Below are 16449 nucleotides of genomic sequence, written 5' to 3' on the forward strand. Positions count from 1 at the left end.
GAGATTCCGTTAGATCTATTTAGTTTAATGTGCAACTCAATAAACACATAAATATATAATCTATCGTTCATTCATGGGTATTGTTTTGCCAAATTAAAAAGATTGTCTCTTATTCCTAGGTGCAGAGAACGCATGTTTGCATAATGTTCCATGTAGAGTCGATATAGGGCAGGTCTGAAGTAGGGGTAGGGAAGGACTAGCACTGCTGCCCCTTTGACAGCATGAGGGACACCCCTGGAATTGTTGGGGCAGTGTTCACCAGCACTCCCCTGACCTTCTGTTTCCCACTGACAGAAGCTAAGGGGAAGCCAGTGGGCAAGCGGACACTGAGAAATGTCTATAGGCTCTTAGACTTGGTCTGCCTGAGTAGACTATAGAAGGGAGAATGTGGGGCCGAGAGACAATGGATTAAGAACTGGCATACTCTTGATGAGAGAAATGTTTTTTTAAAAAATGCTGACTTTTGTGTTTTGTGTTTGACCATAATTTCATGATGCATGTGACAGATTAAGTTATTGAACAGTTCTAATATTGATTTGTGTTAGTTTTTTCTTTAAAGAAAATTTCTATGTCTCTGTATCCGATGGAATTTGTTATTTTGGAAGATTTTTCTGAGAACCTTATTATTTCACTGTATATGTTTGGTGTCCTTTATTTGTTTTTCTTCTGTACAAGTAGAGTTCAAGTGCTAAAAGCAGAGATGACAAACTTTTTCCAAATGTTGAAAGTAATGTTTTAGAGGAAATGTTGGAAGTAATTTGATTGGATTTTAATTTCATTGTTTTAAAGACTTTATTTTTTTAGAGCAGCTTTAGGTTCACAGCAAAAATGAGAGTAAGGTACAGCGGTTTCCCAAATATCCCCTACCCCTACACTTGCACAGCCTCCTCTGTTATCAACATCTCCCATCAGAGTGGTACATTTGACACAATTGATGAACCTACATTGACAGGCCATTATCACCCAAATTCCATAATTTACATTAGGGTTACTCTTGGTGTTCTGTTATACATTTTGTGAGTTTTGATAAATGTAAAATGAATGTATCCATCGTCATAGATAGTATCATACAAAGCATTTTTATTGCCTTAAATATCCTCTTTGCTCTGCCTATTCATCCCTCCCTCCTCAAACCCTGACAACCACTGATCTTTTTATTGTCTCCATAGTTTTGTCTTTTCCAGAGTGTCAGCTATTTGGAATCATGCAATATAGTATGTAGCCTTTTCAGATTGGCTTCTTTTACTTATTAATGTGCATTTAAGGTTCTTCTATGTCATTTAATGGTTTCATAGGTAATTTCTTTTTAGCAAGAGTCTGGATGTATTACAGTTTGTTTATTTATTCACCTACTGAAGGACACCTTGGTTGCTTCCAAGTTTTGGCAATCATGGATAAATCTATTATAAAAATCTATGTGCAGGTTTGCATGTGGACATAACTCTTCAACTCCTTTGGGTAAATACCAAAGCAGTACAACTGCTGGATCTTACGGAGTAAGAACATGTTTAGTTTTGTAAGAAACCACGAAAGTGGCTGCATCACTTTGTATTTCCACCAGAAGTAAGTGGAGTTTCTGTTGCTCCACATCCTCCCTGGCATTTGGTGTTGTCAATATTCTGGATTTTGGCCATTTTAATAGGTGTGTAATGGTATCTCGTTGTTTTAAGTTACATTTTCCTGATGATGTATGATGTGCCGCCCCTGCTTATTTCCCATCTATCTATCTTCTTTGGTGAGGTGTCTTTGGCTCCTTTTTTAATTGGGTTGTTAGGATTCTTATTGTTGAATCTTAATAATTCTTTGTAAAATTTAGTTAACAGTCCTATATCAGGTACGTCTTTTGCAAATATTTCCAGTTTGTGGCTTGTCTTTTCGTTCTCTTGACAGTATCTTTCGCAGAGTGGAAATTTTTAATTTTAGTGAAATTCGGCTTATCAATTTTTCTTTCATGGATTGTGCCTTTGGTGTTGTATCTAAAAAGTCATAGTCAAACCCAGGGTCATCTAGATTTTTCTCCTATGTTATCTTACTGGAATTTTGTAGTTTGGGTTTTACATTTAGGTCTATGATCCATCTTGAGTTAATTTTTTTTTTTTTTTTTTTTTTTTTTTGAGACAGAGTCCCATTCTGTTGCCTGGGCTAGAATGCAGTGAAGTCATCATAGCTCACTGCAACCTCAAACTCTTGGGCTCAAGCGATCCTCCTGTCTCAGCTCCCTGAGAAGCTGGGACTACAGGCCTGTGCCACCATGCCCAGCTAATTTTTCTATTTTTTGTAGAGACAAGGTCTTGGTATGTTGCTCTGACTGGTCTGGAACTCCTGGCCTCAAGCAGTCTTCCCGCCTCCGCCTCTCAAAGTGTTTAGAATTGTAGGCATGAGCCACTGCGCCCAGCCATCTTGAGTTAATTTTTGTTAAGGGTGCAAGGCCTGTGTCTAGATTCACTTTTTTGTATATCAATGTCCAGTTGTTCCAGCACAGTTTATTGAAAAGACTGTCTTTTCTCCATTGTATTGCCTTTACTTATTTGTCAAAGGTCAGTTGACTATGTTTTTATGTGGGTGTATTTCTGGGCTTTCTATTCTGTTTCATTGATCTATGTGTCTATTCTTTCACCAATTCCACATTGCCTTGATTACTCCTGCTTTATGGTAAGTCTTGAAATCAGGTTAGTGTTGGTCCTCCAACTTTGTTTTTCTTCTTGAATATTCTGTTGACTCTTCTATATCTTATGCCTCTTCATATAAACTTAATAATCATTTTGTTGAAATCCACAAAATAAACTTGCTGGGATTTTGATTGGAGTTGCTTTAAATCTATAGATAAAGTTGGGAAGAACTGACATCTTGACAATATGGAGTCTCTGTATCATGAACATGGAATAGCTAGCTCTTTATTTATCTTTGATTTCTTTTATCAGTTTTATAGTTTTCCTCATATAGATGTTATGCATATTTTGTTAGATTTGTACCTAAGTATTTCATTTTTGGGGGTGCTAATGTAATGATATTGTGTTTTTAATTTCAAATTCCACTTGGTAGTTGTTTTGTTTTCATCATTTCATTGATGATAGCATGTTCCTTGTCTGCGGTCTCTTGTTGCTGTTAAGAAGCTATAAGTCTAACTGTTGCTCCTTTGAAGGCAGTCTATCTTTATTTCTCTGGCTCCTTTTAAAAATTTGCCTTTTGTTTTCTGCAGTGTTAATTTGATTGTGAGTGTGTATATTTCTTTTTATACACCTTAGAATTTGTTAGGATATTTTAATCTCTTCACTGATGTCTTTCATTGGTTCTGGTACAGTTTCAGCCAGTGGCTCTCAAAGTATCATCTCTGCCTTATTCTCCTTACAGAACAAGTTTACTAGAACCTATGTTGGACTTACTAGATCCTCTGTGTCTCTTTTTTATATTCTTTTTGTCTTTCCATACTGCATACTGGATACTTTCTTTTGGCATATGCTATGGTTTGAATGTCCGTTCCAAAACTCATGTTGAAATTTAATTGCCATTGTAATCGTATTAAGAGTTGGGACCGTTAAGAGATGATTAGGCCATGATGGCTCTGCTCTCATGGGTGGAATTAAACCCTTATAAAAGGGTAAGTTTGGCTCCCTCTTGCTCTCTTTTGCCCTTTTGCAATGCAATGGTGCAGTAAGAAGGCCCTTGCCAGATGTAGGTCCCTTAACTTGACTTCCCAACCTCTAGAACTGTGAGCCAATAAATTTCTGTTGATTTTAAGTTACCTGGACTCAGGTATTCTGTTACAGCAGCACAAAACAGACTAAGACAGCCTACGTTAGTGTTTAGTAATTCTCTCTTTAGCTGTTTCTAATCTTATGTTAAACATACCTGTTGACTTCTTAAGTTAATATATTTTTTTCTGCTCTGGATTTTTTTGTGTTCTCTTTTAAATCTGCTAGACACTTTTGTGTAGATTCTAGTTCAAAAGTTTCAAACATGTCTTCTATATCTTAGAACACAGTAAGCATATTCATTTTAAAGTCTTTATTGGGCAATTCCAAAATGTGAAGTTGAAGAGGGTCTGTTTTTGTGCGTTTTTTTTTTTTTTTGGTTTTATTTTTGTTTTATTGTTTGGTGCTTGTTTCTTGCTCATAGTGTCTTTACTTCCTTTTGTATATGATTACCTTTGTGTGTTGGTCATTATATTTTAAAAATATATTTGTATGGTTGATTTGAAACCCAGAGTATAGTGTCTTCAGAAGTGATTTTAGGTTTTTTCTACTAGGCATCTGGAGGTGCTACCTGTTTAGAATCACTATAATTCAAATTTAAGGCTTGAGGTTTTTTGACTACCTAGGTATCATGAAGCTGGGTCCATACCACAGTTTGTATAACTCTTTGCTGGGGGAGTGTGGGTTGGGGGGAATGGTAGCCCCTTAAAGTTGTTGGTAGTTGAGGAGAGTAGCCAATAAATAATTTATTTTACTGCAGGTGTTTTGTGACAAAAGCAACTTTGAATGCTGGGCTTACCTTTTTGGGTTCTTGCCTTTAGATTTTGCCTCACTATTTTGTTGCCTCTTTGCACTTTTAAGATATTTTGTGTATTTCATTGATATTTTGTAATTTTTCATTACAGGGTTCATCTTTTTTATGTAGCCTGCCATCGACAGAGGCAGAAATCTTTTCCTTTAACTTGCATTTAAATTTGTCTTGATGTTTGTTTGTTTTTTTGTAGGTTCTACATGAAACATTTCCTCAACACACATTCCTTATGAATGGTCTCATTCAAGGTGTGAAGGTAAGAACAATTTTTGTGTGATTCATAATGAACCAAAGCCAGGAATTTTAACTCTGGAGGTTTAAGTGTGACTTAAGGAAACAATTACTATTTGTTCTGGAGACTGAAATGTAAATTTTTAGCTGGGTTACCAAAGTCAGAATAAACTACAGCACAAACACATTAGATCGTTATAGAATGGTTTATTGGCAAAAGCAGTGTATAATACTTTATAGGCCTCCCTTCATTTTTGTTAATGTGTACACATCAGTTTATAAAGGATTTAGTTATTATGTGAACTTTTAACTGCTCTGCCTATCAACAGAATAAGGCAATTGCCACTGTCTTCTTTTTAGATAGACTTTGAGACTAAGGGAGAAGATAGATCAGGATTTAGTTGGATATTTAGTCTTTTGGCTAGGCTCAATGCTCTAGCCTTGACTTTGAGTTGTCAACCACTCGATTTAATTAGCATTAAGTCATTATTTCAATTGTAATGTGATATATGTCAGAAAAGCTTTTAATAGGCAGTTAAAATATAGTGTTATGTTCCAGTCTTACTTTACAGTAAAGTATATGGGCATAGGATCTAAATTGTCTTTCCCACTTTAGATAATGTCAGTCTGTGCATAATTATACTTTGTACTGAACAACACACTTATTAATAAATTTATGCCGTAGTAATTTGCTGAATTCAGCCATAGTAATTTGTTGGATTCACAGCCTTGAGCAATATTAATTGAATTGTTGTGAATATTATTTATTCTTTGCCTACTTTCAAAAAGGATTTGCAGATGCTTATATGTAAAACAAAGCAATTTAAATAAAGGTTGAAACTGAAGGTTTTGATACTCATTGAGAGGAAGAGGAATATCTTCAAGAATCTGGCGTGAGGTGGTTTGAGTACCCATTTATAAGCAGTGTAGATGAAAAGAAAAACTAAATTAATGAGAGAGAGCACTGATAAAGACATACCATGGAAGTTTGTCCTTCCAGGAGATTCTTAGGGAAGTTACTCTACAAATCTTTTGTGCTGTGGAGAAGCTGATAAAATTATTTTAGTGTGGTTCTGTAAAATAAAACCAACTAAGTTTACACCCTAAAGATGAGTAAGTAGCATGCTATGCTTTCGCCCATGGACATCCACAATGTTATCTAGAAAACAAGAAAGAAAAGGTATTTCAGTTTATTCAAGGTTTTGATTAAGGACTTACTAAACTTCAGTAATTACTGGACTTTAATTATTGAACTTCTGCAAGGACTTAAATACTTTAATATTTGGTTACTGTTAGGAGTGGCCCAATCACCTCTTAAAGGTCCCAACTCCTAATACTGTCACATTGGCAACACCTGAATTTTGCAGGGGACACATTGAAACCATAGTGCAGGTGGTTTTTAGTGGTGAGTTTTAGAAGTTCTTGATATATTCTGGATATTAATCCCTTATCAGATATATGATTTGTGAATATTTTCTCCCATTTTGTGGGTTGCCTTTTTACTGTTGATATTATGTTTTGATTCACAAAATTTTTTAATTTTCATGAAGTCCAATTTGTCTATATTTTTAGTTGTTGTTATCTGTGCTGTGGTGTTATAGTCAAGAAATCATTGCCAAATCCAATGTCATGACACTTTTGCCCTATATTTTCTTTCTCCCTTTCCCTTTCCTTTTCCCTTTGTCTGTCTGTCTGTCTGTCTTTCTTTCTTTCTTTCTTCCTTCCTTTTCCCTTTCCCTTTCCCCTTTCCTTTCCCCTTTCCTTTCCTTTGCTTTCCTTCCCTTTCCCTTTCCCTTTCCCTTTCCTTTCCCTTCTAACAGTATTTGAAGCAAAATTAAAAACTATTTTTAGTTTAGTTTTAGTTTTAAAGCTTTTTAAGGATATTGACCTAAATTGTTTTAGTATAATATTTTGCCAACTGCATATGTTAAGGAAAATATATGCTTGAAACATTTAATGATGGCTATATAAATTATAAAATTTATATATATTTGTTTCAGATGAGTTGTATTTGCCATTCTTTGTATGCTTTTAACAATTTATTGGATAATTGCATTTAATTGAACAAGTTTTAATTGCTATTTTGTGAAATTAGAACCTATAAGGCCATGTCAGAATTACTGGCCAATTAATTATGCCATCTTAAACACCTGTTTGGAAGCTTGCTTTACTAAAGTGACTATGATAAACTGTTGGTTAATTTTGCCGTCCACACCATGTTTTATTCAGGTACTTGTTGGGCTATGGTTGCATGATATGAGTACAGTCGATCCTCATTACTTGAGGATTCCATATTTGTGAATCCATCTACTCGCTTAAGTTTATTTCTCACCCCAAAATCAGTACAGTGCTTTTGTCATCATTCATAGATGTGCTCAGAGTAGGGGAAAAATTTGGGTTTCCTGATGTACACATTTCATCTGAGGTCTAATAAGACCACACTCTGCATCCTTGTTTTCCTTAGAAGCAATGGTTCTGTATTCACTAATTCAGTGTTTGTGGTGATTTTATAGAGTATAACTACTATGAATAGTGAGAATTGCGTATATAAAAGGTTAAGACTGGGGCTTTGATGTCAGTCTGGTTTTAATGTTTAAACATTTTGTTCTTGCAAATTGTGCTCTGCAACTTTAATACTGATGAAGTACTTGCTCAATGAATAAATGACAAAGTGTCCTGGTCAGTCTACAGCTCTGATAATATGGCCTGATGGGATCTAGGGTCAGTTTGGGTATTACAGAAATAGCTCTGGACAGAAGAAAGTATTTGATATTTAGGAAATATAAATTTTCCACAGAGTCAAGTATTTTAGTAAGTTGTATTTTGGCATCTTAATAAAACAGTAGGTTCTCCTAGAAAATATTTTTAATACTTGTTTTGGTCAGTGATAATGTAAGATATATTATTTAAAGAATGGAATACAATAAAATTTAAATCAATAATCTAGAAGATAATATCTTTTTTCTATAAAACTACATTATTTTAAATATATAAAATATAGTTGGCCTTTTCATATCCTTTTTTAAAAAATAGCATATATTCCATGTTTGAAGTGCTGTGTTGAAATCTGAAATTAGGACTGTCCAAAAACTTTTCCTGGGTTCTTTGTGCTTATAAAGTTTTTGTTACTGTTTTGTGGTGATTGTGGTAGTGGTCATTTGTATTGCCTTTCTCTCTTAAATTTTTTTACATTATTTTCTGGACTAGTTTTATACTACATAGGTACTCAGGTATTTGATACTTAATTTTGAAGCAACATGAAAGGTTTTCTTTTTTAAAATTCATGAAGCTGATTGTCACATGTCTTAAAGTTTAGCCTTGCTTCTGCAGTCTTTTAGTGCTTAGTTAAAGGAAAATTATTTAATCCTCCATCTGTTACTGTCTTGATACGAGAGCAGGGCAAATGCACTTGAAGTCTGCTGTGACTCGGGATCTATAAGGTTTGATTCCTGGGCCATGCATAAATTTATTATTTCAGAGGAGCCAAAAAACTTTTCTCTTCAGCTTGCCTCCCCTCCATTGTGTCCTTCTCTCAACCTTACTTCAATTTACCTTCAGTTTGCAGTGTCTGCTGTCCTGGGTTAACTGGTGGCCGATAGGGGATTAGAATCTATGTGACCTTGTTAACTTCTACAAGTCGATTTCCTCTTAGAAGTTCTATTCAAGTCACCAAACAAATTTGAAAGCCTATATTCACCAGGCCCTATGATAGGCACCAAGGAAGGGTACAGAGATGAAAAGAAACCTCATCTCTCTGACCTTACTCTCAATTTCTAATCCAACAGAAAAGATAGACAAATAACAAGTGATTGTAATGGAGTGTTGAAATTAGAACAGAAGAGATATGTACCAGGTGGGGGAAGTTTGTTTTGTCCCTGCCCCAGTAGTATGATTTACTTTGCTTACGTAGCTAAGGGACTAGAGAGAGGAAGAAGTGCTTCTCCTTCAAGCTTGGAAATAATGACTAGCAGTTTTCACTGATCCAAGCGTGGGAAGAACCTGCAGGCACAGCAGGGGCCTGTGCTAAGGCCCATTGGTACAAAGGAATGTGGTATGTCCAGAAAATTGGAAGTATTGCATGCAGCTACAGAATAGGATGTGTGCCAGGGGCCAGATTTTAGAGTGTCCTATTAAATATTTATATGCCATGCTGAGTAGTTTTTTAAATGTATTTTAATGAAAATTCAAATACACAAAAGTAGAGAATAATATAATGAATACCCATGTACTCATGTCCTGTTTCATTATTTATTAACATTTTTCTGCTCTTATCCACCCCCATCCATATGAAAGTGGCCAGCAGCAGAGTGACTGGCAAATAGTGAATGTGAGTTACTTGACTTCCTTTGCTTTTGTGTGGTGTTACCTATCACCACACAGACTTCCCCTGGCCTCAACTCTGTTGTTGTTCAAGTTGAATTATCTCCTTCATCCTAAACTCATCAGGCAGAGAACCTTTATTTTGATTGACAAGGAATCTACTTTTCTTTTGGGCATTTAGCATATGCACATTCATCCTTTTTATTTCTGTGAGGCCCTTGGAGTGTGTATGGCGTATATTCATTTGGGTGTCCTCATTGCAGCAGTTAATGCAGAGACTTGTGCAGAATTCATATGCCATATGTATTTATTAAAATGATTTAAGTTTCTGACTTCTTATATGCTTGGTGTTCATCTTAAGGGCTAAACATGGGTGTGTTTTTTGTGTGTGTGTGTGTATCTCATGTTATCTCTCTTTTCTAATTCCTTCTAGAAAACATGCTCTTTTAACCTTTCCTTCTCTTTATAATAGCACATTTAAAATTTTGTTAAAATGTTTTTTAAAAATAGCAGCTTGTATTTAGTGTTTCATCTATTCTGTTTTTGGGCCAATAAATTGAATTAGAGTTAATGCATTTAGAAAATAATAGGTACAAATAATTGGGGGATCATATTATAGATTTAACTGTTGCTTCTGTTTTCTTCTCCAGGGCCTGCTCTCTTTTCTGAGTGCCCCGCTCATAGGTGCTCTGTCTGACGTGTTGGGGAGGAAGCCCTTTCTCCTCATTACTGTCTTCTTTACCTGCTTCCCAATTCCACTGATGAGGATCAGCCCGTGGTGAGTGGCTTGGGCTTTCACATTGTGACTGTTTTTGAGTCATGTGTAAGTTATACTTCCATCTGCAGAGCACTTAACCAAAGCAGTTTTACCTGTGTTTTCATTTGCTGTCTTTGGTAATACTGAAAGCCAGTTTGGGCAGTTGCCATCATGTTCATTTTATAAATGGGGAAATATAAGACATTGCAGAGATAAGCTACTCAGCTGAAGAAATAGAAATAAAAGATGTCTGTAAGGTGGCTGTTGTTGCCATAATGTCAGTTATAGGAGCTTAACCCTGGGGGTGGGCTCATCATTGTGGCTCAGTTGACTTTGTAAATATATTGTTACTGTCAGCTCATTGCTTTTGGGGCATTGACATGAACAGTTAATATCATAATAGGCGGAGTCACTTTTGCATATAGTATAGTCTGACTGATAGCCTATTCTAAATTATAATATGAATTTGAATTTGGGTTCATTTTCCCCCTGCAACATGATAAATTGGAGAGAGCATTTAGCATGTGACCAAAGTCCATTTAGGTACCAAAGGTGGGTTGCAATTTGCATGTGAGATGTAACTTAGTTGTTTTCTGGATGTCAGAGGATGGTATTTTGGCCTGTGTTCATGTTGATGACATACTCTTCCTATGTGAAGAATATACCTAAATATGGAAGTTTGTTTTGGTTTTTAATGCTATTAATAGATTTCCTTTTTTTGGGTCATGTGAAAATATTTTCATTTGATTATCTCATAAGAATTTTATGTCAGCATTGTCACATTCTGAATTTGTTGGGTACCCATAATCATTTTATTTTTTACCAGGTAGTGAGTTGTGTTGTTTTTTTTTTTTTTTCTGAGACACAGTCTCTGTTGCCCCGGCTAGAGTGCCGTGGTGTCAGCCTAGCTCACAGAAACCTCAAACTCCTGGGCTCAAGCAATCCTACTGCCTCAGCCTCCTGAGTAGCTGGGACTACAGGCATGCGCCACCATGCCCGGGTAATTTTTTCTACATATTTTTAGTTGTCCAGCTAATTTCTTTCTATTTTTAGTAAAGACAGGGTCTCGCTCTCTTGCCCAGGCTGGTCTCAAACTCCTGAGCTCAAACGATCCACCTGGCTCGGCCTCCCAGAGTGCTAGGATTACAGGCATGAGCCTGGCCCCAGGTGGTGAATTTTTATAAAATGCTTTTTGGTATTGAGTCTTTATGTCCAAGAACATGTCATGTCTTGCTTTTCTAATGAGTTAGGGCTTTTTAAATGTCCTTTGGTAACTTAAAATTTTTTCTTCAGATCTCATACATTTCTTGTTAAGTTTTATTCCTATAAATTTTATTATTTTTGTTCTGTTAAAGAAGGGGCTCTTTTCTTCTAATTGCTTGGTTTTCTAGGTATGTTGTCATCTCTCAAAAATTTTACCTCTTTCCTTCCAGTTTTCATGCTGTTCACTGCTTTTGCTAATTGTATTGACTAATGGATAATGTTAAATAAATTGACGATTGTGGGCGTTGTAGTGTTTCATCATTAGGTGTTAGGCTAGCTTTTGGGTTGAAAAATACTTATTCCTATTTTATCCGGAGATTATTTTTTTTAAATCAAGAATGAATGTCAAATTTTATTAAATGACATTTTAACATTAATGGAGATTATTTACTTTTTCTCCTTAGAGCTATTAATGTGATTAATTAATAGATTTTCTAATAGTTTTAATTTATTTTACAAATATTTTCATATTCTTTTATCCTGGAATAAACCCTACTTTTTGTCTGTAAGATTTTCTGTGCTAATATTTTAACTAGGTTTCTAAAAATCATCTATGTATATGATAGAAAATTTTGGTCTCAATTACATTATTTTTTTTTTGTTATACTTTCTGCTTTTGTGTAGATACAGCGGTCCCCACCCTTTTTGGTACCAGGGACTGGTTTCAAGGAAGACAATGGACTGGGGGTTGGGGGGGAGATGGTAAGATGCTCACTTGCCACTACAAAGCCTGCCACCAGATGCAGTTTAATTGTCACTTGCCACTCACTGATAGGGTTTTAATATGAGTCTGCAAGCAATTGATTTATTATGGTCTCTGTACAGTCAAACCTTTGCTAATGGCAATCTGTATTTGCAGCCCTCCCCAACGCTAGTATCACTACTTCAGCTCCACCTCAGATCATCAGACATTAGATTCTCATAAGGATCATACAACCTAGATCTTTCACAAGTACAGTTTAAGTAGGGTTTGTGCTCCTGTGAAAATCTAATGCTGCTGCTGATCTGGCAGGAGGCGGAGCTCAGGAGGTGATGGAAGCCATGCGGAGTGGCTGTAAATACAGATAAAGCTTCATTCCCTCACCCCCTCTTCCCGTGGCTCACCTCCTGCTGTGTGGCCTGGTTCCTAATAAGCCACGGACTGGTACCAGTCCTGGCCTAGGGGTTGGGGACTGCAGTTTTAAAATTATTTGTTGTGTATGTCTTTTTCTTACTTAAAGCTAAGAAATTGGAAAAATTTTTATTCTGTTGGCTACTTTTAAAACTATAACTTTTACTTAACTCCCCTTTTTCTTTCACTTTTTTCCTACTCTTTTCTCTTCTTTTGTAGACTACATGTATTGACCCCCCTTTGAGCAATGACAAAATTAGTATGTATCTACTTCTTCCTCCCCATTTTGATTTTAATTTTTCTATCTTTAAGTATACACACATATACATGTATATTTATTTATTTATTGGGTTGTAATCTTTACATGATATATTTGGCTTGGGTTATAAAAGTGCGCATACACTGCCTCTCTCCTGAGTAATTAAACTAATCTTTTTATAGGTGGTATTTTGCAATGATTTCTGTGTCTGGAGTCTTCTCAGTCACGTTCTCTGTGATATTTGCCTACGTAGCTGATGTCACTCAGGAGCACGCACGGAGTACTGCTTATGGATGGGTAAGATAGTAGACTATATTTTTTTAACCAGAATAATAATTAATATTCTATTAAAAATTCACCAGAAACTGAGATTTAAAATAAGTGGTAAATATTTATTTATATTATATAAAAGGAAATCTAAAGCAAATGAAATAAAAAAGGGCTCTTACAAAAAGTTAAAAATAGCAAGATAGAAATTGCTAGTGGCCGGGCGCGGTGGCTCACGCCTGTAATCCTAGCACTCTGGGAGGCCGAGGCGGGTGGATTGCTCAAGGTCAGGAGTTCGAGACCAGCCTGAGCGAGACCCCGTCTCTACTAAAAAAATAGAAAGACATTATATGGACAACTAAAAAAAAATCTATATAGAAAAAATTAGCCGGGCATAGTGGCGCATGCCTGTAGTCCCAGCTACTCGGGAGGCTGAGGCAGTAGGATCGCTTAAGCCGAGGAGTCTGAGGTTGCTGTGAGCTAAGCTGACGCCACGGCACTCACTCTAGCCTGGGCAACAAAGTGAGACTCTGTCTCAACAACAACAACAAAAAAAAAAAAAAAAAAAGAAATTGCTAGTAATTTATTCCCTGGTTTTAGGGTTGGAAGATTGACAGGAATATGTGACTTGTCAGTTGTAAAGTGTTTTAAAAAATTCGTTTGATTTGTTTCTTGTTATCTGATCTCTTGAGAAACCTTAAACAGTCAACAGGTGTTGAGATCAGAAGTCTGTGTGCACCTAATTCTAATTGAAGAAGTGCTGGAATCTCAGCAATGTTAATACATTATAACTTTATTGGTAGTTGTGTAGGGCACCCATTTGGGACATACTGTGGAAAAAGGACTACATTCCTTCATTCAGCAAATACATAGTTGTTGAATAGATAACAAAAGTTATAGGAGGCCGGGTGCAGTGGCTCAGGCCTGAAATCCTAGCAATTTGGGAGGCCAAGGTGGGAGGATTGCTTGAGGCCAAGAGTTCTAGACCAACCTGAGCAAGAGCAAGACCCTCATCTCTGCAAAAAAATAGAAAAATTAGCCAGGTGTTGTGGCACGTGCGTGTGGTCCCAGACACTTGGAAGGCTGAGGCAAGAGGATCCCTTGAGTCCAGGAGTTTCAGGTTGTAGTGAGCTACGATGATGCCACTGCACTCTAGCCCCAGCAACAGAACAAGACCCTGTTTCACAGGGGAAAAAAAGGAAGTTATAGGAGACTTTTTTTTTTTTTTTGACAATTTGGTATTAGACTATCTTTCTAATTTTCCCAGACATAAGTGGTATTGTGGTTATGTAGGAGAAGAAAGACTTGTTAAAAGATGGCAGCCTAAGCATTTTGGATCAGAGTGCTGCAACTCTGCAAGTTACTTTAAAATGGTTAGGGGGAAAAGATAGCATGTGAGCATGTGGATGCTCATGTGTTGTCATGTGTTCCATGCCTAAACCTGTAGGACATGGAAGTGTGCTTTGTAACCTTCTCCCACCTTCCTCTGTGTTTGATAATGTTCACAATAAGAAGGTAGAAAATGATGATCTGGCTGGATTGTGGGGAATAGATTGGAGAGGGATGGAATGCCAGAAACTTAGGTTATTCCTCGCCTTTCCCTGAGTCTTACTCTTTCTTTTAAATTCCACTTCCTGGAATAGAGTAAGTAGTCATTCACTGCTGATTGACCTAATCAATAACTTCATGAATCAGTGATGGACATGTAAGTAAATTACTGCTGTTCCACAAAACACAAAATTTTTTACTTTGTTCACTTTAGACATAATAGTTTGAAAACTTCTCTTTAAACCACACTTCCCCTCTGACTACTGCCTGCTTTCTCCCTGCCTTCTCCCCTCCACCCCTGAATGTCCCCCTCTTGCCATGCCCTAAAACAGGGCGTCTTCAGAGTGCTGTGGAGGAAGACGGGGACAAGGAAGGCTTTCAAAGAGGGAAGGATGTTCAGAGTGGGCTTGTAAGGGTTGGCCAACAGAGAGAGTTGAAAGATAGCTTTCTTCTACACTGGGGAAAACCCATTGAGATACCCATTTCTCTGCAGTTTTGTTCAATTTTTGTTCCTTCCTTTCAGCTGGAAAACCATTCACAAAGCTGTTGTGCGGAGCAGTAGTGCTTTAAGGAAAGCGTTCAGAGGAGTTCTAACTAGAAGTGACCAAGACTTAATTACCCTCTCTAACTTAGCTCCTCCTTGTAATATGGCAGTTAGGCTTAATGCCTGTTCATGGGGGCATTGAGAGAAGTCAGTGAGCATGCACATCAAGGCTGAGACACTGCTTAGCTGAAATGTGCTCCCAGCCAGCATGAGCAACTCAGCATGTAAGGCTGCCTGGATTTGTCACAAGACCTAGGATCTTGGCCAATGACTACTTTACATTTACCCCTAATGCTAGATGTTAAGATGACAGAATTAAAAGAAGCAACTTGCAGCCTCTCTACCTATCTGACAAATATAGGAGAATTTCTTGCCAATTAATTATAGTCAAGTATTAAGGAGCATTTTGAGACCCATTAAAGAACAACATATAAAATATGTGCACCTTCCTTATTGAAAATCTGAAGGTGCTGCAGCAGTGTTTCCATAGTACCTGAGGATTCTGCAGCAGTGCTCTCATAGCACTTGAGGATGCTACAGCAATGCTTCTGTATACATGAGGATGCTGTAGCAATGTTTCTGTAGCACCTGAGGAGAGTGTAGGAATGCTCCTATAACTGTTTCATAATGCAGTTATATGGTTGCCTTGATCTTCTCAAAGTGGGAAAGCCTGAAGGGAAGGAGCTTCGTCATCTCCATCTGGTTGACAGTAGGTACTAAATAAATACTGAATGAAAGAATTCCTGTTCCCCAAATTAGAATTCTCCACACTCTTTTTTTCCTCTCTAGAAATTTTTTTTTGATTTATGACTTTTATAGTATTTTTAGCATAATACTAATTTCATATTATTGTATTTTTGTATTCAGTTGGGGATGATGGATGAAAACAGTGTCATTGGCATACTAGGAATCATAATTACAATCACAGATAATGATTTATGTGGTTTCTAGTAAAATCCATTAGAAGTTTAAGTAGCTGACTTATAGATATGCTTTGACACTCAGTCTGGTTATAATTTAGAGACTGCTATTAAGTTTCTGAACATTCAGATTGCATTCTAAAATACAGCAGGCATTCGACATGCCTCTGGGAGTGCAGTGTGAAGAGGCTCAGTGTGGCTTCAGGTTGCAGCTGTGGTCAGCTGGCTCTGTGGTCTTTGTGCTGGACAATAGTCACATGGTGACAGTGTGACAGAAATCTACAGCCCTCTAGTCAAAAATCTCCAACCTCTCCTTCAACAAATTCTCCCCTCCCCTCCCCTCCCCTCCCCTCCCCTCCCCTCCCCTCCTCTCCTCCTTTTTTTTTTTTGTTATTTTTTTTCCCCCTCTTTCTAAGAATACCAGCTTTGGGATTCCCCCCCCCCCCCGCCTCAGTGTAACGAAATGGCCACCAAATGATAAAATGGTGAAACAGTACACTGTTTTTGGAAGATGAAACTAAGTACAGTCCCTGACTAATTTGTAGATTTTATCATCAGCTCTGTAAGAATGTTGTTTTTCCATAATCTCACATTCCCATCCTCCAGTTAAAGAAGACCAAAGAGTGAATGTTTATTTGTGGGGAAAGTTTTCATAATTTTTATTTCTAACAAGATCATTATTAGGTTATTAAGTATGAAATGTCCAATTTCCTTAAGTACTAAGTT

The 16449-nt window shown here is 36.9% G+C and overlaps 1 protein-coding gene across 1 annotated transcript in view; it reads left to right on the top strand.

Annotated features, from left to right (window-relative positions):
* Positions 1-16449, top strand: part of MFSD14B (major facilitator superfamily domain containing 14B) — a 65958-nt gene that overhangs the window by 35707 nt on the left and 13802 nt on the right. Inside the window, exons 3-5 of the mRNA XM_069476289.1 lie at positions 4697-4759; positions 9705-9832; positions 12627-12741. Of these exons, the coding sequence (XP_069332390.1) occupies positions 4697-4759; positions 9705-9832; positions 12627-12741 (306 nt within the window). The remainder of the gene's footprint in view (positions 1-4696; positions 4760-9704; positions 9833-12626; positions 12742-16449) is intronic.

Source organism: Eulemur rufifrons, chromosome 7 (genome assembly GCF_041146395.1).
Source record: "Eulemur rufifrons isolate Redbay chromosome 7, OSU_ERuf_1, whole genome shotgun sequence".
NCBI lineage: Eukaryota > Metazoa > Chordata > Mammalia > Primates > Lemuridae > Eulemur > Eulemur rufifrons.